We start from the raw sequence: 25,140 nt of genomic DNA, 5'->3' as shown, positions 1-25,140 counted from the left end.
AGTTAACTGATCTTGGGATATGGTGGCACAAAACGATAGTCTCAGCTCCGTAAAAGAAGTAATGAACACCTGGAACAATTTAATTCTATCCCACCTCGTTCCACTCCCAAAACTGCCCCCTAGTAAACAGTAACAAAGCAAGAGTCATACTGGCTTTGACAACAGCTCTCTTACCAATGGAATGCTGCATCAGTCATCTTAAAGCAAATGATAAAGAAGGGCAGTAGACAAACCATACAGCTGAACACAAATCTTCCTATTTCAATTTCTGACACTGTACCTATGATAGGGAAGTCTATGTAGAGTATGGTGGAATTTTTATCAGCTTTACAGCAAGAAAATCTCTAAAGGCATTGTTCACTGTAAGTGGGATGATATGCTATTTACATCAGGAATTTAAAAATAAATATGTTGTTCCCTCACTCTGTGTTGCAGATTACCTTCAACAGTTTGTCACAGAATGTCAATCTTTTGATTCCCAAGAGATTTATAGGAAAGGATCAATGGTGTAATCTGTAGAAGATTTTTTAATGTCAAGGTTCAACATTCTTGTCTGTGGTTTCTTTCCCTTTACCCCAAAAGGAAAAAGCATAGGTGATCAACATCACAGGACATGACATGCATGAAATAACAATGAATTGTGATGGCCAAGATCTTTTGACTTGTCTGTGATTCTGTATGGCAAGTTTCAGTAAACTTGCATATTTGCTGGCTTTACAGCAATGCTTAACCTTTTAAAATGTCATGTTTTAGGCAGATAATTACCCGTGTTCTGTATCCTCCATGTTTTGGTGAACTGGGTGTCAGGTGGGACAGACTCCCCCTCTCCTATTGTAACATCTTCGACAAATGACATGGAAGGTGCATTTATATTTGGGCTCTCAAAGTCATAGTAAGCGCCAATGGCAGCCTGCAAATTCCTGAAAAACAAAATAAAAAGTTTCTTGGTCAATTATCTGAAATCAAACATTTGAAATAACATATTGGAAGACCTGCATAAAAATCCCCAGAAAATTGAATTTTAAAAAATCACTGGAAAAAAATGTTTGCCTATGCAACAAGGGCACCAACTTTATTTTACATGTAACAGAGCAAATAGCGGACACACAACACACAAAGCGCAACACACAAAAACAATAAAATCCATTTACATATTGCATTTACAGAGAAAAATGCCCCATGATGTTTCAATGAGCAGGTGTGAGTCTTTATGAGTAGCTTCAGAAAGGTGGCTGAAACTTGGTTGAAGAGTTGTGTTTTAATTAGGCTTTTACGGAGGATGGATATTGGGCCATCAACAAGGAGAAAGTTACAGAAGTTGGGTCTAGAGATGGTAATGGGGTGCATAAGGATTTTGGCAGCAGTGAAGGTAAGACAGGAGTAGAGGTGGTAAGACAGGGGACATAGGTGTAAGCAAACAATCTTTGTAGTGGATATGAGGTTTAAAGCCCAACAATGGGTTTACCTGGATGCCATGGGTGCGAGTAGTCTGGTTCAACATGAACAATCAACCAGGGAAGGAGATGGAGTCAATGGCTTCGAACTTCTGATTTTCAATTGTAGGAAATCCTGGCTCATCCACAACATAAGAAGATAGGATCAGGAGTTGCCCAATCAGCCCCTCAAGCCTGCTGTTTCACTATTCAAAGCAATAATTGATGATCTATACCTCAATCACATTTACCATTGATCCATATTCCCTGATACCCTGACCCAATCATTGTTGAACCTTCTAAACTCAGGGAATATGAGACAAGCTTATGTAACCTGTTGTCATAATCTAAGCCTTTAGGTTCAGATATATTCTGATGAATCTGCACCGTACTGTCCACCAAGCTAATACATGCTTCCTGAGATGTGGTGTGCAAATTTAAACTCAGTACTCCAAGTGGTATTTAAGCAAGTTCTTCCTCGGTTTCCATTCTCCCAACGTACCACAACTGCCCCCCACGCAAGATAAATGCCAATAATCCATCAGCCATTTAAATTACTTTTTGTACTTGTGCACGAGTAGTATTTTTGTGAAATGAAATGAAATGAAAATCGCTTGTCACACAAGTAGGCTTCAAATGAAGTTACTGTGAAAAGCCCCTAGTCGCCACATTCCAGCGCCTGTTCGGGAAGACTGATACGGGAATCGAACCGTGCTGCTGGCCTGCCTTGGTCTGCTTTAAAAGCCAGCAATTTAGCCCAGTGTGCTAAACCAGCCCCTAGTGATGGAACGGATGGAAATCTCTTTGCTCTTTCACAGTCATTATTCATTCAACATGAAGATAATATTCCAATAGTCCTTCTTGGATTCAAAGTGATTAAACTCAATCAGCTACAGCTTTGAGCACTCACGTAATTCTGTTCATTGGCCTTTTGAATACATAGGCATACATGGTTATGGGGTCAAGGGAAGGCTGTTACAATGAACTGCCTTAAGCAAATGGATGGGAGTTTACCCTGTGAAAACAGATATTAGAGGGATAGTATAGATTTTAGAGATATATTATATAGAAGAGGGAAGAAAAAGAGCCTGGGATGGATCCTTGGGAGAATTTTGAGTAGAATGACGCAAGAGCAGTTTGATCAACCATATTGAAACAAGGTGTCATTTAGTGTCAGATAGATTCCCAAATATAGCTATGCTTTCAGGAAACAAAGTGGAACCTTGCCATTAAGAAAACAATTCCTCATAAAGCTTTTGCAGTCATGTTTGGACACAAATTGCAAAAGCCGCATGCATTGTGGATGCGGCCATCTTGTCTTTCCTTAAAAATGTCTAAGAATTCAGTATTCTCTAAATTATTTTAGATTATATAGAAGTATGGACAAAGACGAAATAAGACCTAACAAGCCAAATACTGCACATTATACTTTAGCTTTTCTCTTCAAGCCAATTTTCCTCCCACTGTTCATCCACAAATGTATTCCTTCCAGAGGTCAACAGACACAAAAACAGAAATATCTGTTCAGTACTGTACCCAAATGGTGTGTGAGAGAGAGGGGCTCAACAGTAAACATAGGTAGCAAGACAATCATAACCACAACTGACCCTGTCCTCACCAGTTCAGCATATATTGCTGAATAATAATCAATCAAACTGAACATTTACACTGGTAATTCTGCATTTTTTTTACTACACCAGTAAAGGTAGTGCCAAAATCACCACTGTCAATGGACAAATAAGCAGTTGCACAATTGCCCAATTTAAGAGGCCACTACTAAAAATTACCTAACTGGTTTCAATCAAACTAATTGAGACTCCTCATAAATCAGTGTTTACACCGTGCACTACCCACCTGTCAAAGATCTTGAGCATACCACTGAACATCACAGAAGACTGCAAAAGAAAGTCAGTCAGCCAGAGCAACTCTCCTTGTGGGGTTGCATTCATCCTAGATGACCAGGTTCAGGAGCAGATCATGAGTAAGTCCTCTGACCTGTGCCTCCTTCACAACAGGTGACAAAATGTGAAACATGGGACTGTGGTTAAAACAAACTGAGGAACAACCACTTAAATAAAACTAATAGGGGTTGCAACCTCTCACACTCGAGCAACAGGATTTCCTCCAAGCTACAGAAATTACATGCAGCCTGGATGTCTGTGAGTGGCTCACCTCCACATTTAACACTACTGTTCAATGTAATACTCTCCACCCCAGAGCACGAATGGCAGGGAAGCACCTCTACATAGGCAGCCTTTCATTTGGGCCCCCACCTCTGCTAGACTGCAAAATGGAACATCGGAACATGTCTGGTAAGATCAAGTATGGAAATGGAAAAGTGCAGCAGCAGTACAGGAAATCACTCCATGCAGAACGGAATTGCTACTTTGTATGTTACATATATTGCAGTTTGAAGAGAGCAAATACCTTTTGAAAGATAAAACCATCCTAAATATTTCTAGAATTTGTGCACTCCAATACAATGTTCCAACTTATTGAAAAAACCCATTTTATTAAAGATGCTTGAGGTCCAACAAGTGTGACAATAAACTTTAAATGTCAAACAATATGAGCATGAAGGCGAAGTGAAGGGATAAGTACTGCCCATAGCCTCAGATTTCATAACAGCAACATAACCTGTCAGTTCATCTTTGAAAGAGCGACATTCCTCCTATTGTATTTCTACTGACTTTTGGAACAAAAGATATAAAGATTGTCAATCAACGTTAGGACCATAGAAACGTTATGGCACAGAAAGAAGCCATTCAGCCCACTGTGTCTGCACCAGCCGAAAATAAGAAGAAAAACAAACCAGCCGCTCATTTTAATTTCACTTTCCAGCACCCAGTGCACCAGGGACCCGGATTCAATTCTGGCCTCAGGTGACTGTGTGGAATTTGCACGTGCTCCCAGTGTCTGCGTAGGTTTCCTCCCACAGTCCAAAGATGTACACGTTAGATGGACTGGCCATGCTAAATTGCTCCATAGTCCAAAAGGTTAGGTGGGTTACTGGGTCGCGAGGATTGGGTGAGGGAGTGAGCTGTTTCAGAGGGTAGATGCAGACCCGATGGGCTGAACGGCCTCCTTTGCACTGTAGGGATTCTATGATATCTATGACCCAGTTATCTTTTAAATGAGTGGCGTCATTATGGTCAGTGGGAAACTGAAGGGGGTGCAGGTGGTATTAGTAAATGTGTATGCGCCAAATTGGGATGATGTGGAGTTTATAAAGAGGATGCTGGGGAAGATCCCGGACCTGGACTCGCACAGGTTGGTCATGGGAGGGGACTTCAATACAGTTATGGACCCTGGCTTAGACCAGTCAATGACCATGGCAAAGGAATTAAGAGGGTTCATGGAGCTGATGGGGGTGGATCCATGGAGGTTTGGGCAGCCGAGGGTGAAGGAGTTCTCCTTCTACTCACATGTACATAAAGTGTACTCCCGGATTGATTTCTTTATTTTGAGCAGGGCCTTTCTGACTGGGGTAGTGGACACTGGGTATTCGGTGATTACAATCTCAGACCATGCACCGCACTGGGTTGACCTGCAAGTTAGCAAAGACGTTAACCAGCGCCCGCACTGGAGGTTGGATGTGGGACTCTTGGGGCATGAAGGGGTGTGCGAGCGGCTGAGGAAATGCATTCAGAGCTACCTGAAGGTCACTGACACGGGGGAAACTTCGGCAGCAGTGGTTTGGGAAGCACTGAAGGCGGTGGTAAGGGGGGGGGGAGCTGATCTCGATCCGGGCTCATATGGAGAAGATTGACAGAGCAGAGACGGACCAACTGGTAAAGGAGATATTACAGATCGATAGGAGGTATGCGGAGGCCCCAGAGGCAGGGCTTCTGAGGGAACGGTGGAGGTTGCAGGCGGAGTTTAGCTTGCTGACCACAGGGAGGGCGGTGGAGCAGCTGAGAAAGGCGAGGGGGGTGATTTATGAACATGGAAAGAAGGCCAGCAGAATGCTTGCACAGCAGCTTCGGAAGAGGGAGGCAGCTAGGGAGTTGGGGAAAGTAAAGGACGGTGAGGGGAACCTGGTTGGTGATTTGGTAGGAGTGAATAAGGTGTTTAGGGATTTCTACAGCAGGCTGTACAGGTCGGAACCCCCTACGGGGCCGGAGGCGATGAGGCGCTTCTTGGAGGGGCTGAATTTCCCAATGGTGGACGGGGAGCGGGTAAAAGGGCTGGGGGCCCCAATTGGGCTGGAAGAGATAGTGGAGGGCTTGAAGGTCATGCAGGCGGGTAAGGCCCCGGGTCCGGACGTATACCCAGTGGAGTTTCATAAAAAGTTCTTGGGGATACTGGGGCCAATGTTGTTGAGGTTGTTCAATGAGGCAAGGGAAAGAGGGGTGCTGCCCCCAGACGATGTCACAGGCAACAGTTTCGCAGATTCTTAAGCGGGACAAGAACCCGGAGCTGTGTGGGTCCTACAGGCCGATCTCCCTGCTGAATGTGGATGGCAAGTTGCTGGACAAAATCTTGTCCTCCAGGACTCAGGATTGTGTTCCGGACGTTTTTGGGAAGAACCAGATGGGGTTTGTTAAGGGTAGGCAGTTGGTGGCCAATGTAAGAAGGCTGTTAAATGTGATCATGATGCCCCCGGAAGGTAGGGAGGTTGAGGTAGTGATCGCAATGGATGCAGAAAAGGCTTTTGATCGCGTAGAATGGGACTATCTGTGGGAGGTACAGGGACTGTTCGGATTCGGGTGGGGCTTTTTTGACTGGGTCAGGTTACTGTATCAGGCTCCTGTGGCAAGTGTACGGACGAACAGGACAACTTTGGACTATTTTAAACTGCACCGGGGGACGAGACAGGGATGCCCTCTCTCCCCACTGTTGTTTGCGCTCACTATAGAGCCGTTGGCAATTACTCTCAGAGCTTCAAGGGGCTGGAGGGGCCTGGTCCGCGGGGGGGGGGGAAAGAGAGCACAGGGTCTCGCTCTATGCGGATGATCTACTTCTGTATGTTTCGGACCCAGTAGAGGGGATGGAAGAAATCATGAAGATTTTAGGGGAATTTGGCTAGTTTTCGGGGTATAAGCTAAATATGGAAAAGAGAGATGTTTGTGGTTCAGGCGAGGGGACAGGAGGGGCGACTGGGGGAGCTGCCGTTTAGGTCAGTAGGGGGTAGTTTTAGGTACCTGGGCATCCAGGTGGCGTAGGAATGGGATCGGCTGCATAAATTGAATCTGGCCCGGCTAGTGGACCAAATGAAGGACGATTTTCGTAGATACGATGCGCTTCCGTTGTCTCTGGCCGGGAGGGTGCAAACGGTGAAAATGACGGTCCTCCCGAGGTTCCTATTTGTATTTCAATGTCCCCCCCATTTTTATTCTGCGGTCCTTTTTTAAGCGGATCAACAGTGATCACGGGCTTCGTCTGGGTGGTCAAGACCCCGCAGGTAAGGAAGGTAATGTTTGAACGAAGTCGGGGGGAGGGCGAGCTGGCGCTGCCAAATTTTGGCAACTATTACTGGGTGGCTAATATAGCCTTGATCAGGAAGTGGGTGGTGGGGAAGGGGTCGGCGTGGGTGCGTATGGAGGCGGCTTCTTGTAAGGGCACCAGTCTGGGGGCGTTGGTAACTGCACCTCTGCCGCTCCCGCCGGCACGGTACTCCACCAGCCCCATGGTGGTGGCGACCCTGAGAGTTTGGGGCCAGTGGAGGCGGCATGTGGGAGCATCGGTCTGGGCCCCAATTTGTGATAATCACCGGTTTGACCCGGGGAGTATGGACAGGGGGTTCCGGTTATGATGGAGAGCGGGGATTGAGAGGATGGGGGGATGTGTTCATAGAGGGGAGCTTTCCGAGTATGAGGGAGTTGGAGGAAAAGTTTGGGCTGGCAAGGGGAAACGGATTCAGGTATCTGCAGGTGCGAGACTTCCTTCGTAAACAGGTGTCAACCTTCCCGCGCCTACCGCTGAGGGGGATTCAGGACAGGGTAATTTCCAGAGGGGGGGTAGGGGAGGGGAGGGTCTCGGACATCTATAAAGGAGCTTATGGGATCGGAGACGACGCAGACCGAGGAGCTGAAGCGCAAGTGGGAGGAGGAGCTGGGAGGTAAGATAGAGAATGGTCTTGGTTGGGGGGGGTAGTTTTAGGTTAGAGTAGGGGGGTAATAAGGGTGGTACCTGTACGAAAGGTAAACGGCTTTTGCACTATGTTTATGGTTTCATGTATATTTTGTTGTTACTATACCAAAAATACCTCAATAAAATGTTTATTAAAAAAAATTAAAAATAAATGAGTTGAGTGTTCCATCCTCAACCTCAATTCTGGCAGTGAATTCCAAATGCCACCACCCGCAAGGTGAAAAGGCTTTTCTTCATATCCAGTCTAAACAATCTACCAATCACCTTAAATCTATGCCCCTGGTAACTGATGCCTGTTAGGGGAAACAGGTCTTTCCTGTCTACCCTCTCTAGGCTCCTCAATTTTGTACACCACAAAAAGGTCACCTCACAGCCTCCTCTGTTCAAAAGAAAACAGTACGAAGTCTTACAACACCAGGTTAAAGTCCAACAGGTTTGTTTCGATGTCACTAGCTTTCGGAGCGCTGCTCCTTCCTCAGGTGAATGAAGAGGTCTGTTCCAGAAACACATATATAGACAAATTCAAAGATGCCAAACAATGCTTGGAATGAGAGCATTAGCAGGTGATTAAATCTTTACAGATCCAGAGATGGGGTAACCCCAGGTTAAAGAGGTGTGAATTGTATCAAGCCAGGACAGTTGGTAGGATTTCACAGGCCAGATGGTGGGGAATGAATGTAATGCGACATGAATCCCAGGTCCCGGTTGAGGCCGCACTCATGTGTGCGGAACTTGGCTATAAGTTTCTGCTCGGCGATTCTGCGTTGTCGCGGGTAAACTGCACCTCTGCCGCTCCCGCCGGCACGGTACTCCACCAGCCCCATGGTGGTGGCGACCCTGAGAGTTTGGGGCCAGTGGAGGCGGCATGTGGGAGCATCGGTCTGGGCCCCAATCAAAAGGGTCTCCACATCAAAAGAAAACAACCCTAGACTATACAAACTTTCCTCACAGCTGCAATTTTCAGGCTGTGGCAACATGTTTTTCACCGGTCCACAAAGCATACTCGAGAATAGACTACTTTGCAGTGGGGAAAGCGGTGCTCCGTGAATAGTAAGAGTGGATGACGGGCCTTGCCCAGCGCCCCACGTGGAGGTTGGACACGGATCTACTAACCGATAAGAGGTCTTCAGCCAAAAGAAATCACAAGTCACGGCGCTGAGGATCCACGTTCGATTTCGGTGCCGCTCACTGTCTGTGTGGAGTTTGCCCATTCTCCCCGTGTCTGCGTGGGTTTCGCCCCCACAACCCAAAGATGTGCAGGTTAAGTGGATTGGCCATATCTTTTTATTAAAACAGTAAAAATATATACAAGGTCAAACGGTACAAACACTAATTTTGTGTTGGAGAAACAGGGTACCCTCCCCTCAGTACCAATGTATGGGGAGGGGGAGGGGTGGATACTCTGATTATTAAAACAGTTTAAAACACATTTTGACAAAAAACAAATGGTACAAGCACTAAACTGTGCGCTGGAGAGACCAAGCTCCTTAATTAGAAAAAAATATTTGGGTACTCTAAAGTCAAAGCAATATAAATCACAAGCCATTGGCAAGTTCGTTAATAACCGAACAGGGAGGTCTCACGTTTCACGTTGTGGGAGGCACTGAAGGCGGTGATTAGGGGAGAGATTATAGCCTACATGGCACAAAGAGATAGAGAAGAGAGGGTGGCCAGGCAACAACTGATCGACTCCACCCTGGAGATCGACAGAAAATACTCCGAGGCCCTAACCGTAGAGCTTCTGGCGGAGAGGAAAAAGCTACAAATGGACTTTAACCTGCTATCCACCAGGAAAGCAGTACACCAACTCTGCCAGACACAGGGGACCTTCTACGAGCACGGGGAAATAGCTGGCCACCTACTGGCTCACCAGCTGAGAAAGCAGGCAGCCACGAGGGAGATAGCGCAGGTAAAGGATAGCAGAGGCAGAGTGGTAATCCAGCAAAAAGAGGTCAACCAAACGTTTGAGACCTTCTATCGAGGGCTGTACACCTCCGAGCCCCTCGACGGGAATGAGGAGATGAAACGGTTCCTCGATGGACTGGACATGTCAGTCGTGGGGGATGATAGGCCGGGGGGGGGGGGGGGGGGGCTGGAAGCGCCAGCAGGTCTGGGAGAAATCATGGACAGCATCAGCTTCATGCAGGCGAGGGTGGCGCCGAGACCCGACGGACCTCTGTAAGAAATCCGCACTAGCCCCGGCCCCGCACCTACGGGACATGTACGCAGACTCGCTAGCACTCTGCGTCCTACGCTAAGACCACTCTGGCCATGATATTGCTGATACCTAACAAAGACCAGCTGGAAGTGTATCCAAAGAGGGGGCAGTGGGCAAAGAGCAGAGAGTGTAGTCAAATGCAGAGGACCTGGTCCTAAACCTCTCAGACCCACAGAACGGCCTGAAAGCAATCATGCAGTTTCTGAGAGTTCAGGGTCTTCTTGGGCTAGAAACTCAACCTGGGCAAGAGCGAGGCATTCTCAGTGAGCCGGAACGGGGGAGCGACAGCTGGAGGGTCGACCGTTCAAACTAGCCCAAAACAAATTCCGCTACTTGGGGATCCAGATAGCCCATGACTGGGCACAGATCCACAAGTGGAACCTAACTAGTCTGGCGGAGGAAGTAAAAAAGGACCTTCAGGTATAGGATGCACTCCCACTTTTCGTGGCGAGGAAAGTGCAGACGATCAAAATGAACATACTGCCGAGGTTCCCCTTCCTGTTGAGATCCATACCGATCTTCAACCCCAAGGGGAGTTAAGGGATCTCAAAGAAGGCACAATACGAAGCATGGGGGCAAGGGGAGGAGAAAAAGAGCCACGAAGGCCCCCCTTCCCAACATCAAGAATAATAATAATAATCTTTATTAGTATCACAAGTAGGCTTACATTAACACTGCGATGAAGTTACTGTGAAAAGCCCTAGTCGCCACACTCCGGCACCTGTTCAAGTACACTGAGGGAGAAGTTAGAATGTCGAATTCACCTAACAGCTCGTCTGTCTGGACTTGTGGGAGGAAACTGGAACGCCCGGAGGAAACCCACACAGACACGGGGAGAACATGCAGACTCCACAGACAATGACCCAAGCAAGGAATCAAACCCGGTCCCTGGTGCTTTGAAGCAACAGTGCTAACCACTGAGCTACCATGTCACCCCAGTTTGGGGGGTGGGGGGAAGAAACGGAACATGCCTCCAACAGGGGAGGAGGGGACCGCTTGTAAAAGCCATGTACATAAGTCACAAACTGGCTTATAAATATCAGACATACTTGAGCTGCTACTTTCTAAGCATCATGTGCCTTATATGTTAAACTGTTAAAGTTGGAAAATGTCAACAAAAATATATTTTTTTCAATAGTGAATACAAAACACTTCATTGCTATCTTTATTCCCACTTAAACAACAAGAAAATAAACCATTTCAGCTCACCTTAAATACCAATGGCACAAAGGAATACTTGCTTTACAGAGTAATTCTTTGAGAAAGAGATCTTAACAGAAAAGATCTGGGGCGAAATTCTCCCCCAACGGCGCGATGTCCGCCGACTGGCGCCCAAAACGGCGCCAATCAGACGGGCATCGCGCCGCCCCAAAGGTGCGGAATGCTCCGCATCTTTGGGGGCCGAGCCCCAACATTGAGGGGCTAGGCCGGCGCCGGAGGGATTTCCACCCCGCCAGCTGGCGGAAACGGCGTTTGTTGCCTCGCCAGCTGGCGTGGAAATTACATATCAGGGCGGCGCATGCGCGGGAGCTTCAGCGGCCGCTGTAAGTTTCCCGCGCATGCGCAGTGGAGGGAGTCTCTTCCGCCTCCGCCATGGTGGAGGCCGTTGCGGAGGCGGAAGGGAAAGAGTGCCCCCACGGCACAGGCCCGCCCGCGGATCGGTGGGCCCCGATCGCGGGCCAGGCCACCGTGGGGGCACCCCCCGGGGTCAGATAGTCCCGCGCCCCCCCCCCCCAGGACCCCGAAGCCCGCCCACGCCGCCATGTCCCGCCGGTAAATACCTACTTTAATTTACGCCGGCGGGAAAGGCAATTTCTCGGCGGGACTTCGGCCCATCCGGGCCGGAGAATTGAGCGGGGGGGCCCGCCAACCGGCGCGGCCCGATTCCCAGCCCCGCTCAATCTCCGGTACCGGAGACTTCGGCAACCGGCAGGGGCGGGATTCACGGCAGCCAACGGCCATTCTCCAACCCGCTGGGGGGTCGGAGAATGACGCCCCTGACTCCTGTCAGAATGTATGGCTGTATGTCTTCAAAGCTGTTTCAACTGGCTTGTTCAGCTCCCTTTGTCGTCAGACACGTCTGCACTGCTTTAAAGACTGTTAATCTCTTTTTAACTCAAGTGCAGAGAGCAAAACCTGACTTTCGATCCCAACTTCATCCAGAATAGAACTGAACTGAAAATGCTTTCTCAAAAAGCCTGATGCTTTAGCTCCACACATCAATGATATAATTTCACCATGCTGAAAAGAATTAACTCCCCAGGGAATCCCCTATTCAAAACAAAATTGTATTAGCCAAACTTTTTACGATGGTCAATTGCACCTCTGGCTGCCAAAAGCTTTACTGTCTTTCAACCTAACAATCTTTGAAAACATGATTTCAGCAGTCAAGCACACTCTAACCCAGGGTTTGAACCTTTACTTCACTTCTGAAATTCCTACATTCATCACATTAGAAGTGGCATTTGAACTGTATTGGGTTGCTTAATTGAAGTTAGTAGCAGGTATAGATAGCAAGTTTACGTTTTCGCTGGTGTTTAAAAACTGTTTAACTGATCGTTGTAAAGTGAGTTATTTGATGTTAGTGTGGTTAATTCTGTGTTTAAATTAAACTTTTTTTTTTAAAAACAGAAAATATACCTATTGGTTAGTCATCACTCCTGGGGTGAAGTATCCTTTCCTCACAATGTTACAAAAAAAATAAATTGGGGGGTTCTCGTCCGGTATCCTAACAATGTTTGCGTCTGGTCCAATATCTAACAGTGAACACAAAATTCCAGCTGTGGCCTAACCAGTATGTTATACAGTTCCATCATTACATCCCTGTCTTAGTCTTCAATACCTCGTCCAATTATCAAAAGCATTCCATATGCTTTCTTTCCCAACTTATCCATCGGTCCAGTCACCTTCAGGGACCTGTGAACGTGCACTCCAAAGTCTCACTTCTTCAACCGTTCTCAATAACCTCCTGTTCATCACGTATTCCCTTGTTTTGTTTGCCATCCCCAAATGCTTACCTCACTTCTCTAGATTGAAGTATATTTGCCACTTTTCCACCCACTCAACCAAACCATTTATACCATTCCAGAGACAACAACTCACCATCAACGACATGACCAATTTCTGTCCATCTGCAAATTTCCCAATCTTGCCTCCCACATTCAAGTGTAAATCATTAATATATTGTATATATATCACAAAAACATCCATCTTTCTGGTCGCTGAGCCAATTTTGGGTCCAACTCACCACCTTCCCTCTATATACCATGGAATTTCACCTTTCTGACCGGTCTGCCATTGGAACCTTGTCAAATGGCTTACTGAATGCCATGTGGACAACATCCACTGTACTATGTCCATCAATCCTCGTTATTTCCTCAAAAAATGTGATTAAGTGAGAAAGTCACAATCTTCTCCAAACAAAACCATGTTGACTGGCCCTGATCACTCCGTGCTCGTCTCTCAGAATTGATTCCAATAATTTCCCCACCGAAGTCAGGTTGACTAGTCTATAATTTCTTTGGCCTATCCCTCACGCCCTTTTTAAATAATGGTACAATGTTAGCAGACCTCCAATCCTCTGGTATTTCACCTGTATCGAATGAGGTTTGGAAAATGGTCCTCAGGGCATCCACTATTTCCTCCCTGGCTTCCTTTACAGCCTGGGATACAATTAATCCAGCCCTGATGATTTATCCACCTTCAAGGATGTCTCCCTCCAGTACTCCTTCTTTCATTATGCTTATTGTATCTAATATCTCACTCTCCTCCTCTTGAACAAGCATGTCTGCATCATTCCTCTCCTTCATGAAGGCAGAGACAAAGAATCCTGCCCACAATTTCTGCATCAAAGCACAAGTTATCATATGCACCGATAGGCCCTCCCCTTTCCTTAGTTATTCCCATGCTTTTAATGTACAGATAAAACAGCTTTGGGTTTTCTTTGATATTACCTGGCAATATTTTCTCATGTCCTCTCTTTGCTTTCCTAATTTCTGTTTATGCTTAACCCCTGTACTTTCTGTACTTCTCTAGGCTTTCTACAGTATTCAGCTTTTGTGACAGTCAATGCTTCCTTTTTCTGCTTTATCATTTCCTGTAAGCTTATGGATAACCAGGGGCCCTAGATTTGGCTTTACCACTCTTTTTTCTTTGTGGGAAAATGTCTACAGAATCTCACTTTTGAATGCCTCCCACTGATTTGACACCATTTTGGGCAGCACGGTGCCACAACGATTAGCACTGCTGCCTCACAGCTCCAGGACCCGGTTTCAATTCCGGCTTTTGGTGACTCTCTGTGGAGTTTGCATTTTAAAGATCCCTAATAAAAGTGAGAATGTTCTATCGCTGGTCTAATACCCTACTAAGAAGACAGGTCACTGTCTCCCAAATCACTTGAAAGTGATGACAGTGAGCATATCAGTACCTACCTGGGAAACAGATTTGAGCTGCAGATAGCATGAAAGCTTCCATCTGCTCAACCATCCAAATGCAAACTGGCAGGACTGCTGTTATAGCAGGACCACAGCGCCACATTGTGTTTAAACATTTTTAATTAGAAAAAAGCAAATACAAATGATATATTTTTAGTATATTTCAGAAAGTAAATTCAGATAACACAAACTTGAGGTGGAGTTCATACATGGCACTCAAAAACTTAGTTACATTTGTTAAGGGTGGACATGTTCTCGAACATTAGTCTTAATATCATTTTAATCACATTGCTCCTCTCCATGTATCAACTATCCTGATAGGGGTGTAGGATTCTGATTATTTTGGGCTTGTATATTATTCAGTTCCATTTCTTTAAACATATCCATCATCATTAGCAGCACGATAGCACAGTGGCTAGCACTGTTGCTTCACAGCTCCAAGGTCCCAGGTTCGGTTCCCGGCTTGGGCCACTGTCTGTGTGGACTCTGCACGTTCTCTCCATGTCTGTGTGGGTTTCCTCCGGGTGCTCCAGTTTCCTCCCGCAAGTGCCGAAAGAAGTGCTGTTAGGTAATTTCGACATTCTGAATTCTCCCTCGGTGTACCCGAACAGGCGCCGGAATGTGGCGACTCGGGGTTTTCACAGTAACTTCATTGCAGTGTTAATATAAGCCTACATGTGACAATAAAGATTTTTTATTTTTTTATTTAAATCTTCTCAAAGTGATCTTTGGGTCTATTGAAATTGTGCAGCTTGTCAATTTGATGACTCTGCCTTTGTCTCTTCCCAGAACGCCCCTCAACTAATCTCATTCAGTTTAGATGGACATTGATAAAAGCCAAGTTCCAAGGGTCTGCCGAAGCATACAGTGGAAATTAACCTGCTAAAACAGCAGTTAACCAGCACCAAATATTGGTAATACTTCTTGTTAATTTGTAGGGTGTTCATGGGAGGATTCAAGCTCAATGGGTAACTTGCACAAGAAGGGAAGCCAAAATTTCCATAGATTCACTTCACGAGCAAGGGGCACAAATATTGATGCTCAGGAGGTTCTGCTATAATTAGAGTGCATTTTATTCAAAACTTTAAACTGGTATTTTCCTTAACCAGGCATTCAGAGGCAAAGTTTTAACATCCTTAAATAAACATGGGAATTCTGCAGTTCAAAAACTTCTGCAGCTCAAACATTTTAAATTACCTTACAAATTAAACGTGCATCAAGACACATTTTCAGGAGTTGGAATGAATGAACCGGAGATGCTGAATCTTAATTTTTGCCTGTTCGTATTTCTTTCAGTGTTAAACTGAGCTCACTGCCTAGCAATCAGCAACATTCCACCAGCCATCCTCCTTTAATAATGCTTACTGCACAAATTAAGAGTCTACCGCTGAGACTTAGTATACAAGACGTGATGGAATTTTGAATGTTCAATACTGCTGCCATAAATATCCCCCAATTCAAAGCTGAAGAGGAAAATTTTATGATTTCCATGCTAACTTTGATTATATGGCAAGAAGCAAACTCTTTAAAATAACAAACTACACCAAAATTAATTATCTTTATACAACTAACCTCGCTCTTGAAGGAACTTGCGAAGTTTAGAGTTAACGATTACTGAACAGGTTTGTGCTCACTCACCCAAGCTGTCATGCCAAGCATCAACTATTGAGACAGTCAAATTGAGTTGGAGGTATTTGGAATAAAGAAAAATCTTCCAATAAAAGTAGGTAAAAATACTTTTAAACAATACTGTGATGAATTGCAAGTGTTTTGAGCAGGGCGACAATAATTCCAAATTGTTACTTTTTAACTGTGCCAAATATTTACTGGCATTTGGACCATAAATGCCATAACTGTTGTTCAGTAATGCGAACTGCACAAGTTTCCTGATATGTGTGTGCATTGAGCTCTCTTTGCACATTATTACTTCGAAGAGACTTCCAACTTTGAACTGGATTGCAATTTGGACCATTTACAGTTAATTGCAGACTTGTGCTAAATAATAATGTGCAATTGGAGCTTTTTTATAAAAACGCATTTTATTCAAACTTGTATCAAAGTAGTTACAGCAAATAAACACCCCAGGAAACATTCTTCCCAATAATCAACTGTAAAGTTTGTACAGATTTTCCTCCTTTTTCACGAACCCCCCCCCCCCCCCCCCCCCCCCCCCCGGGGCGACGAACAGCTCGTCAAACACGGTCACAAACACCCCCACCTTTTCTCAAACTCCCCTGCTGAGCCCCTTAACTCATACTTTTCCTTCTCTAACCACAGGAAGTCATACAGGTCACCCAACCATGCTGCTACCCCCGGTGGCGATGCCGACCGCCACTCCAGCAGAATTCGTCACCGTGCAATCAGAGAGGCGAAGGCCAAGACATCGGCCTTCCTTCTCTCCATGAGCTCCGGCTTCTCTGAAACCCCAAATATCACCACCAAATGGTCCGGGTCCACCTCCTCCTCCTGGCTAAGACCGCGAACACTCCCGCCCAGAATCTTCCCATTTTTCACAACCCCAAAACATGTGCGCATGATTCGCTGGCCCCGCAGGGGCAATTTGATAGGCTGACAATGGGGAGGGCGGTAGGGCAACTGCGTAGGGCAAGAGGAGTGCAGTACGAGTATGGGGAGAAGGCGAGCCGCATGCTGCCGCAGCAGCTGTGGAGGCAGGCTGCGTTCAGGGAAATATTCAAGATCCGGACTGGGGATGTGGGGTCAGAGCCAGGGAAGATAAATAAGGCATTTAGAGAGTATTACCAGGGACTTTATCAGGCAGACCCAGGAGCAGAGCAGAGGGACATGGGGCGGTTTCTGGACGAGCTGGAATTTCCCCAGGTGGAGGAAGCAAAGAGGCAGGCGTTGGAGGAGCCCCTCGGGCTGAGGGAGGTGCTGGAAAGTATCAGGGGTATGAAGTCGGGAAAGGCCCCTGGGCCGGATGGGTACCCGGCAGAATTTTATACGGAATTTGCAGCGGACCTGGCACCACATCTGTTGGGGGAGTTTAATGAAGCACAAAAGAGGGGGTTGCCGGAGACTATGAAGCAGGCGGTAATCACACTTATCCTCAAAAAAGGGAAGGATACGGTGGAATGTGGGTCGTATAGACCATTATCACTATTGAACACGGATGTGAAAGTATTGGCTAAGTTGTTGGCGGGGAGGATGGAGGATTGTGTCCCGGGGTGGTTACAGAAGATCAAACAGGCTTCGGGAAGGGCAGGCAGCTCGCGAGTAATATAAGACCGCTGTGGAATGTGGTGATGAATCCGTCGAGAGCTCTGGTACCGGAGGTGGTGGTGTCCATGGACGCGGAGAAAGCATTTGACCGAGTGGAGTGGCGGTACTTGTTCGAAGTTTTGGGAAGGTTTGGTTCGGGCCGAGATTTGTGGCATGGGTGCGGTTGCTGTATGTGGCGCCAAGAGCGAGTGTGAGGACGAATGATATGAGCTCACGAAGCTTTGACTTACACAGGGGTACGAGGCAGGGGTGCCCACTGTCGCCACTGCTGTTTGCACTGGCCATAGAGCCATTGGCGATGGCACTCAGGTGGTCGGCAGAGTGGCAGGGGATAATGAGGGACAGAGGGAGCATCGGGTGTCGCTCTATGCCGATGACCTCTTGCTGTATGTTTCGGATCCGTTGGAGAGTATGGGAAGGATTATGGGCCTGTTGGGGAAGTTTAGAGGGTTCTCGGGATACAAGCTGAATGTAGGGAAAAGCGAGGTATTCCCGGTGACTGAGCTGGCACAGCAAGCGAATTTAGGGGGGATGCCATTTACGATAGCGAGGGATAGGTTTAGGTACTTGGGGATTCAGGTAGCGAGGGATTGGACGGGGCTCCATAAGTGGAACTTAACAAAGCTGGTGGAGGAGGCCGGGGAGGATCTTAAGAGGTGGGATACACTGCAATTAACGTTGGCGGGGAGGGTCCAAGTGGTGAAAATGAATATTCTGCCGAGGTTCTTGTTTATCTTTCAGGCTCACCCGATCTTTATACCAAAGGCCTTTTTTCGGAAAGTGGACACAATCATCTCTGACTTTGTATGGACGGGGAAGGTGCCGAGGGTGGGGAGGACCCTGCTACAGAGGGAGAGGCAGCTGGGGGGTTGCCGTTGCCAAACCTGCTTCATTATTATTGGGCGGCGAATGTGGACAAGGTGATGCGGTGGTGGGAAGGAGAAGGGGTAGAGTGGGTTAGGATGGAGGAGGAATCTTGTGAGGGGTCTAGTTCGAGGGCTATGGTGACGGCAGCATTGCCAATGGCTCCGAGTATGTATTTAGGGAGCCCAGTGGTGCAGTCCACGGTGACGATGTGGAATCAGCTGAGGAGACATTTTAGGGTTGAAGGGATGTCGGTGCTAACGCCGCTGTTCGAGAATCACGGATTTGAGCCAGGGGGGGATGGATAGTATATACAGGAAGTGGAGGGAAGTGGGGCTGGTCAAGGTGAGGGATTTGTATTTGGAGGAAGGGTTCACCAGTCTGGAGGAGCTAAGGGGGAGGGTAGAGCTGCAATTGGAGCTTTTAACAAATATATTCTAAAATGATACTATTTAAAAGGTCAGACAGCGCCAACATTTTGGATAGTAGTGTGGATTGGCTGAATGCCTGCTCTTTCTGCATGCCAGAGATCTTCACATATGCTGGATCACAAAAGCAGGGTGCTGAACAACGGTCAAGGTATATTCAGTACACTAAGGCCAACTAACACAATAATATTCTACTGAATTGTGTGCTGGAAGCTGGCTCAGAAATAGCATTAGAAACAATTTCAAATTGAAATCACTATAAGACCTTAAGACATCCTTAAACTTCTCCCTTCTCCACTAAGTTGCTCCTCATAACCACCCGTGACCAAGTTTTTGATCTGCTCTTTACATGGCTTGGTGGCAAGTTTTGTGGCTTCATCTTTCTGTCCTGAAAGTAACTCTGTACACCCTCTCAATCGTCATTCCTACGAAAATACTCGTGTGTCCTCCGAAACATTAACTTCAAACAGCTTTTGATCTTCATCATCTCCAAACTCGGATAATAGCTCATTGATACTCCAGTACATATGTAACTAACTCAAGCTCTCCATGTGTCCATTTATGTGTGCATTTTGGTTGCTGCTCAGACCCGAGGCCATCACTATTTCCACCGTTGCCCTCCCTTTTTAAAATTTATTTCCTCTTAACCCTTCCTAGACTCTTCCAATGTGATGCCTCCACTCATTCCTCCAATCTGTTACTCTGCCTTCCAAATTCTCTAATCCAGCCCTTCAGTGCTCCTTGACTTTCCTGTTGCTTCTCTTCCAGGCTGGACTTCCTGCTAGACAAGTCAACAGCTTCCCGCTATGCCTTTCTTAGCATTCTGAGAGGCTGATGAAGGAGGGGCACAGACAGAGTGGATAGTCAGAGAATTTTTTCCAGGGTAGAGGGGTCAATTACTAAGGGGCAAGGTTTAGAGGAGATGTACGAGGCAAGTTTTTTTTTTTTTTTACACAGATAGTAGGTGCCTGGAACTCGCTGCCAGAGGTGGTGGTGGAAGCAGGGACGATAGTGACGTTTAAGGGGCATCTTGACAAATACATGAATAGGATGGGAATAGAGGGATACGGACCCTGGAAGTGTAGAAGATTTTAGTTTAGACGGGCAGCATGGTCAGCGCAGGCTTGGAGGGCCGAAGGGCCTGTTCCTGTGCTGACCTTTTCTTTGTTCTTTGAAACCACTGTTGGCTCATTACAAGCAGCAATCCCAACTGCCCCAACCCGTTCTCTCACCTATTTTTCTGTATTGCCAATCCACGTCCTGTCCAACATACCCATTCCACTGCTGACCCTGGGATTCTCCCAGCAGATCAGCTCTCAACACCTCTCTATGTGCCTGCTTCCTAAATGTTTGTTCACTGGTGAACAAGGCCCTTGCCATCCATCAACTTATTCTGGATAATTACAACATCATCCATCATCTTAACAGAAATCTGGTTGAGTGATGGCACTTCTCCCATCCCACATAAAGAAGCTTCCCCATCTGCTTCATCTTCCACCACTTATCATGTCAAGACCATTGTGGCCATGTGCCCGTTACCAGATTGCACTTGGTCTTAAATCCTCTGGCACTTTCATCTCCTTTGGGCAACTAATCTTGTTCCACCCCACTTACATCTCCTTTCAAAAACACTCACGGGATTCAAACATGGGAGTTTTGGGAAAGAGAGGGACAGATTTGGAAGATGACAACACATTCAAGGATTTTAGAAAGGAAATAGGAAGGGGCTGGAGGGAACATTGGGGGATCAGCAATTTATTGAGAAATCACCCTTCTGCCCTAATAAAAATGTTATCACATAGTGTTGCTGCTTTCCATCCTCTGCATTGAACATTCTCAACCTGAGATTTTAATCCCCGCTGGGTCATTGTCATGCAGAGTCTGCATGTTCTCCCCGTGTCTGTGTGGGTTTCCTCCGGGTACTCCGGTTTCCTCCCACAGTCCAAAGACGTGCAGGTTAGGTGGATTGACCATGATAAATTGCCCATAGTGACCAAAAAGGTAAGGAAGGGTAATTGGGTTACGGGGATAAGGTGGAGGTGAGGGCTTAAGTGGGTGGGTGCAGACTCAATGGGCCAAGTGGCCTCCTTCTGCACTGTACGTTCTATGTTCAATCCATCAAATCCTCACCTCCTTAAACCTCTCCTTTTATGTGGATTGCCCAACTCATATTCATGGCCACCCCTTTGACATAGCCTTCTCACGTGGTATTTCTAGTTCCTTCATATCAATTTGAGATATGACCATCTCTGATCACCTCAGTGTAACATTAACCACCAACATTCCCTTCCTTGCCCCAAACCTGCCTTCTTCTGTATCTGTTCCTGGTAAAATAACTACCCCAATTCACATAGAACTGCACCTTTAATACTTAAACTATCTAGCCTTTGGTCCCCATTCGTCACATTTACTCAACCACATATCGTCTCCACCTTTGATGCCCAGGAGCCCCTGGCATTTCCCTGGTATCTCTGTTCTGTCAAGTCCAAGCAATGCAGAATTGAAAGGATATGGGAGACAACTGGTTTAGTCATCCATCAACAGTTCTGGGGATCTGGGACAATTCAAATGTTATCAAGTTCTCCTCCCATCTGTTCACAATGCAAAGATAACACCCAGTTTGTTTTCTCTGCTCCGAACTGTCAAACCCTTCTTCCCTTTCCCCTCCACTTCACCCCACTAGTTTGTTTTCTCTGCTCCGAACTGTCAAACCCTTCTTCCCTTTCCCCTCCACTTCACCCCACTTCCCTTTCCCCTCCACTTCACCCCACTTCCCTTTCCCCTCCACCTTCACCCCTCTTGGATTGGATTTTGTTTATTGTCATGTGCACCGAGGTACAGTGAAAAGTATTTTCTGCGAGCAGCTCAACAGATCATTAAATACATGAAAGGAAAAGAAAATACATAATAGGGCAACACAAGTTACACAATGTAACTCCATAACACCGACAACAGGTGAGTAATAATGTTAGTCTTAGAGTCAAGTTTTAAAAGATTAGAACGATTATAAGATAAGTAAAAAGAGGATCTGTTAGGGAGAGCTCGCAGAGTCGCCACGCAGTGCCATCTTGCTGCCCTCTTCCCTTTCCCCTCCATCTTCACCTCCAATAATAAGTGCAAGATGCTTCTGGACTGTTTTGGCACGAAGATAGAGACATTCTGATCAGCTGCTGCTGCTTCATTTCTCTTCCCCATCCACTATCCCACCAGCCCAACTTGACCAGACTGCCTTTAATGCTCCCTGCACCACTCTAGACCTGAATTAAGTTGCTCTATATCTCCTCATGAATTCATCTTGTCCATGAGGTTCACTTCCTGTTCCTTTGAATGTATTCCCAGTAAACTGATCAGCCAACCTCCCTACAGACCACCATGTTAGCCAATATTATAATCAGCCCTCGCTTTTCAGGCGTCCCTCTGCCTTTTAAATGTGCCACCATTACTTCTCTCCTCACAAAAAGCCTGGATTCCCAACGTCCTTGCAAACTACTGGCGCACTCCAACCTCCCTTACCTCAAGTCCTGCAATGTGCTGATTGATGCCTCCCAAATTCATCCCCCCTTTTCCAAAACTCCATGCCTGAATCTGTCCAATGAGGTATTCACCCCTATCACAGCACCAAAAAAAGCTGTTATCAAGTTCTAAGTGAAACCTTTGTGACTGACAAAAGTGAACTTTCCCTCCACCTCCACCCCTCCATTTTAACACAAGACAATGCTCCCATACCCACATGTCTGTCCTTGGCCTGTGCAAAGTTTCAGTGAAGCTCAACGCAAACTTGAGGAACAACATCTCATCTTCCGGTTAGACACGCTACAGCCTTCCGGTCTCAACATCAATTTCAACAACTTCAGATGATTAGCTCTACCCCACCTCCGCCCATTTGTTTTCATCCCATTTCATTTTTACTGTGTTTTACCATTTCTTTCTTTCTTGTCTTTCTTTATATATATATATATATATATATATATATATATATACTCCCCCACCCCCCCATCTTATCCACCTTTCCTTCCCCTTTCCCCTCCCCCATCTATATCTGTCGCAGTTTACCCTCTGATGTTAGTTTCTCTGCTGTTTGGCTTTTCACACCTTTTGTTCTCTCTGGGGACTGCCATTAACACTCTTTCCCCTTGGTTTCTGTGACTATTAGCACCCCGTTTCCCTGGGTTTCTATGGCTATGACTCATCTTTCATTCTCACAGCACAGTATAAATATTTCCCACTTTCTCTGACATTGAGCTTTGACAAAGGGTCATCTGGACTCAAAACGGTAGCTCTTTTATCTCCCGAAAGATGCTGCAAGACCTGCTGAGATTTTCCAGCATTTTCTCTTTGGTACATTTTCCCTCCTTGTCCTTATCAATCTGTCTGCGGCCTTTGACATGGCCGACCACACCATCCTCCTCCAAACCTCTTCACTGTTGTCCAGCTGGGTGAGACTGCTCTCACATGGTTCTATTGAGGCTGGATTTAAATATATATAATATATATAAATAAATTATTTAATTAAGCTAGGGAAAAGTTAATAGAGACAACTTGTCTGGGAGAATTGAAAGATAAAAAGGGTAACAGGGCTAAATGCATGCAATCATAATACGAGGCCATAGTGAAGTGGATTTAAAAGGAAATAGGTTGGGTTTAGATATTTGTTTCAGGAGATAGATAGGAACTTGGCTTTAAGCTATTAAATTTCAAAGGGAGTAAGAGACTTTTATAACTTGCAATGGTTTCAAAAGTAAACAAAGGGAGGTTGTTAAATTTTATTTGAGCTGAATGGGGGAAGGCCATCCGAAAACATGAAAGATTTTTATATTTTATAAAAGTTCCAAGAGGTGCTGAGAACAATGGAATTGAAGATGAAAGGGGAGAAAAATGAGTATTTAAGGAAAGATGTTGAGCTGAGTTATGTTGGATGTGTGGGGGAGATATCCTAAGACGTTGAGTGTCTTTAAGACAGAAGTTGATAAATTCTTGATTTCTCGAGGAATTAAGGGCTATGGAGAGAGAGCGGGTAAATGGAGTTGAAATCAGCCATGATTGAATGGCGGAGTGGACTCGATGGGCCGAATGGCCTTACTTTCGCTCCTATGTCTTATGGTCTTATGGACAGCTCTGTACTGAGAAGCTGTGAAATCTGAAGCAGCCACCCGGAAACCAGAAAAGTCTACGTTTCAGAAAGTAGTTTGGTTTCTCAATTTTCTAGATTTCCACAGCAGAATGGAGGATTTTGAGAAGACGTGCAACATCCTTTTCCAAAGTGACAGCAGTTTTGTCTTGGATATTACTGGATTTTTAAAGCTAAAAATCTAAGAGAGGGAAAGTGTGCACTTGTGTGTTCTAGGCAGGGTATTTTGGGTAGGTTTAACTACTGTCTCAGGCAGTGGCCGATTAATTTAAACAACCCTGATTTCTCCTCTCACTACCCCACCGCAAACAGAAAGGTGTTTTGATTTTTCCCTTTTAAAAGGCGGTATATTTTCCTCAGCCCCTAAGTTTGGATTGTTCCAATCTTCTATGAATAACAGCACAGCAAACTAAATGCAAGGTAAAATAAGAGGGTTGGTTTATTTTACACACATACAAAACAAGCAAAGGGGGTTTCACAACACTCGCCCCTTTTGCACTCATAATAAGAGGGGTAAGGGAAAGAAAGGGGCACAGGGCAAGACCACAATACAAATAAATTCCAGAGTTCAGAATCAAAAGTCCAATGGCATATTCCTTCAGAGGGTGCAGGCTGATTGTTGCAGGGTAATCCAACTTTCCAGAAGTAAGGACTTCCATGATGGGAGAAGGCATGCAGGGATGAATTTGTCTTGAAGGCATAAATACAGATGTTCCAGTAGTTCAAAATGTAGATGAGGGCTAGGCAATTTACCTGGACAAAGGTCTTTCATGTTGTTACCTGCTCAGTGGTAAAATGGTAGACTGTTTGGGTTCAGTTCCACATGGCAGTCCACATGTGGCAGTCCTCCCACTTCTCCTGCATGTTGGACAAAAAATTTATTTATCCAGGTCTGGAATCTTGGGTGTATAATTTAAAAAAAACAGGCTTTTGTCCCTTGCACACACACCACCTCCAGCGGCCAGAGCTCTGCCTCAGAAATGTTAAAAGAGTGTTGGTGTATTTCTTTGGAATTTGATTGTCACTAGTCACAAAGGGCATTAGTACCTTTTTAAGGATAATGAGGTCCCTCCCTGCTGGTTTATTGAAGGTAAGAAAGTCCTCTGGTATGAGTCATGGCTAGTTAGGGTAAAGCCTTGTCCAATTTTAAAATAAAAATAATTGAGTAGCCAACTTCTGTTTAAATTTTCTTTTCTCGTTAATAAATCTTTTATTTTTTAAACTACTTTCAGATTACAAAAAGAAAGTTATGATCGGTAAGACACATTTCCCTCTGGGATTTAGCTTGCTCAGCAAATAATAT

At 45.8% G+C, this 25,140-nt stretch overlaps 1 protein-coding gene across 5 annotated transcripts in view; it reads right to left on the bottom strand.

The window, feature by feature from the left end:
- The window catches only part of ilrun (inflammation and lipid regulator with UBA-like and NBR1-like domains), a 135,567-nt gene that overhangs the window by 95,408 nt on the left and 15,019 nt on the right, over positions 1-25,140 (bottom strand). For 4 of the 5 annotated variants that reach the window (XR_011935768.1, XM_072480505.1, XM_072480508.1 and 1 more), the window contains exon 2: positions 766-920. Coding sequence is in view for 4 of the 5 variants with exons in the window: in XM_072480505.1 (XP_072336606.1) it covers positions 766-920 (155 nt within the window). In the remaining variant the exon portion in view is untranslated. Of the gene's footprint in view, positions 1-765; positions 921-1,465; positions 1,570-25,140 lie in introns of all 5 variants that reach the window. The other variant, XM_072480509.1, reaches the window with a different exon arrangement.

This window comes from Scyliorhinus torazame, chromosome 17 (genome assembly GCF_047496885.1).
Source record: "Scyliorhinus torazame isolate Kashiwa2021f chromosome 17, sScyTor2.1, whole genome shotgun sequence".
Classification (NCBI taxonomy): Eukaryota; Metazoa; Chordata; class Chondrichthyes; order Carcharhiniformes; family Scyliorhinidae; genus Scyliorhinus; species Scyliorhinus torazame.
The sequence above is the reverse complement of the archived record's forward strand: the minus strand, read 5'-3'. Positions and strand labels throughout refer to the sequence as shown.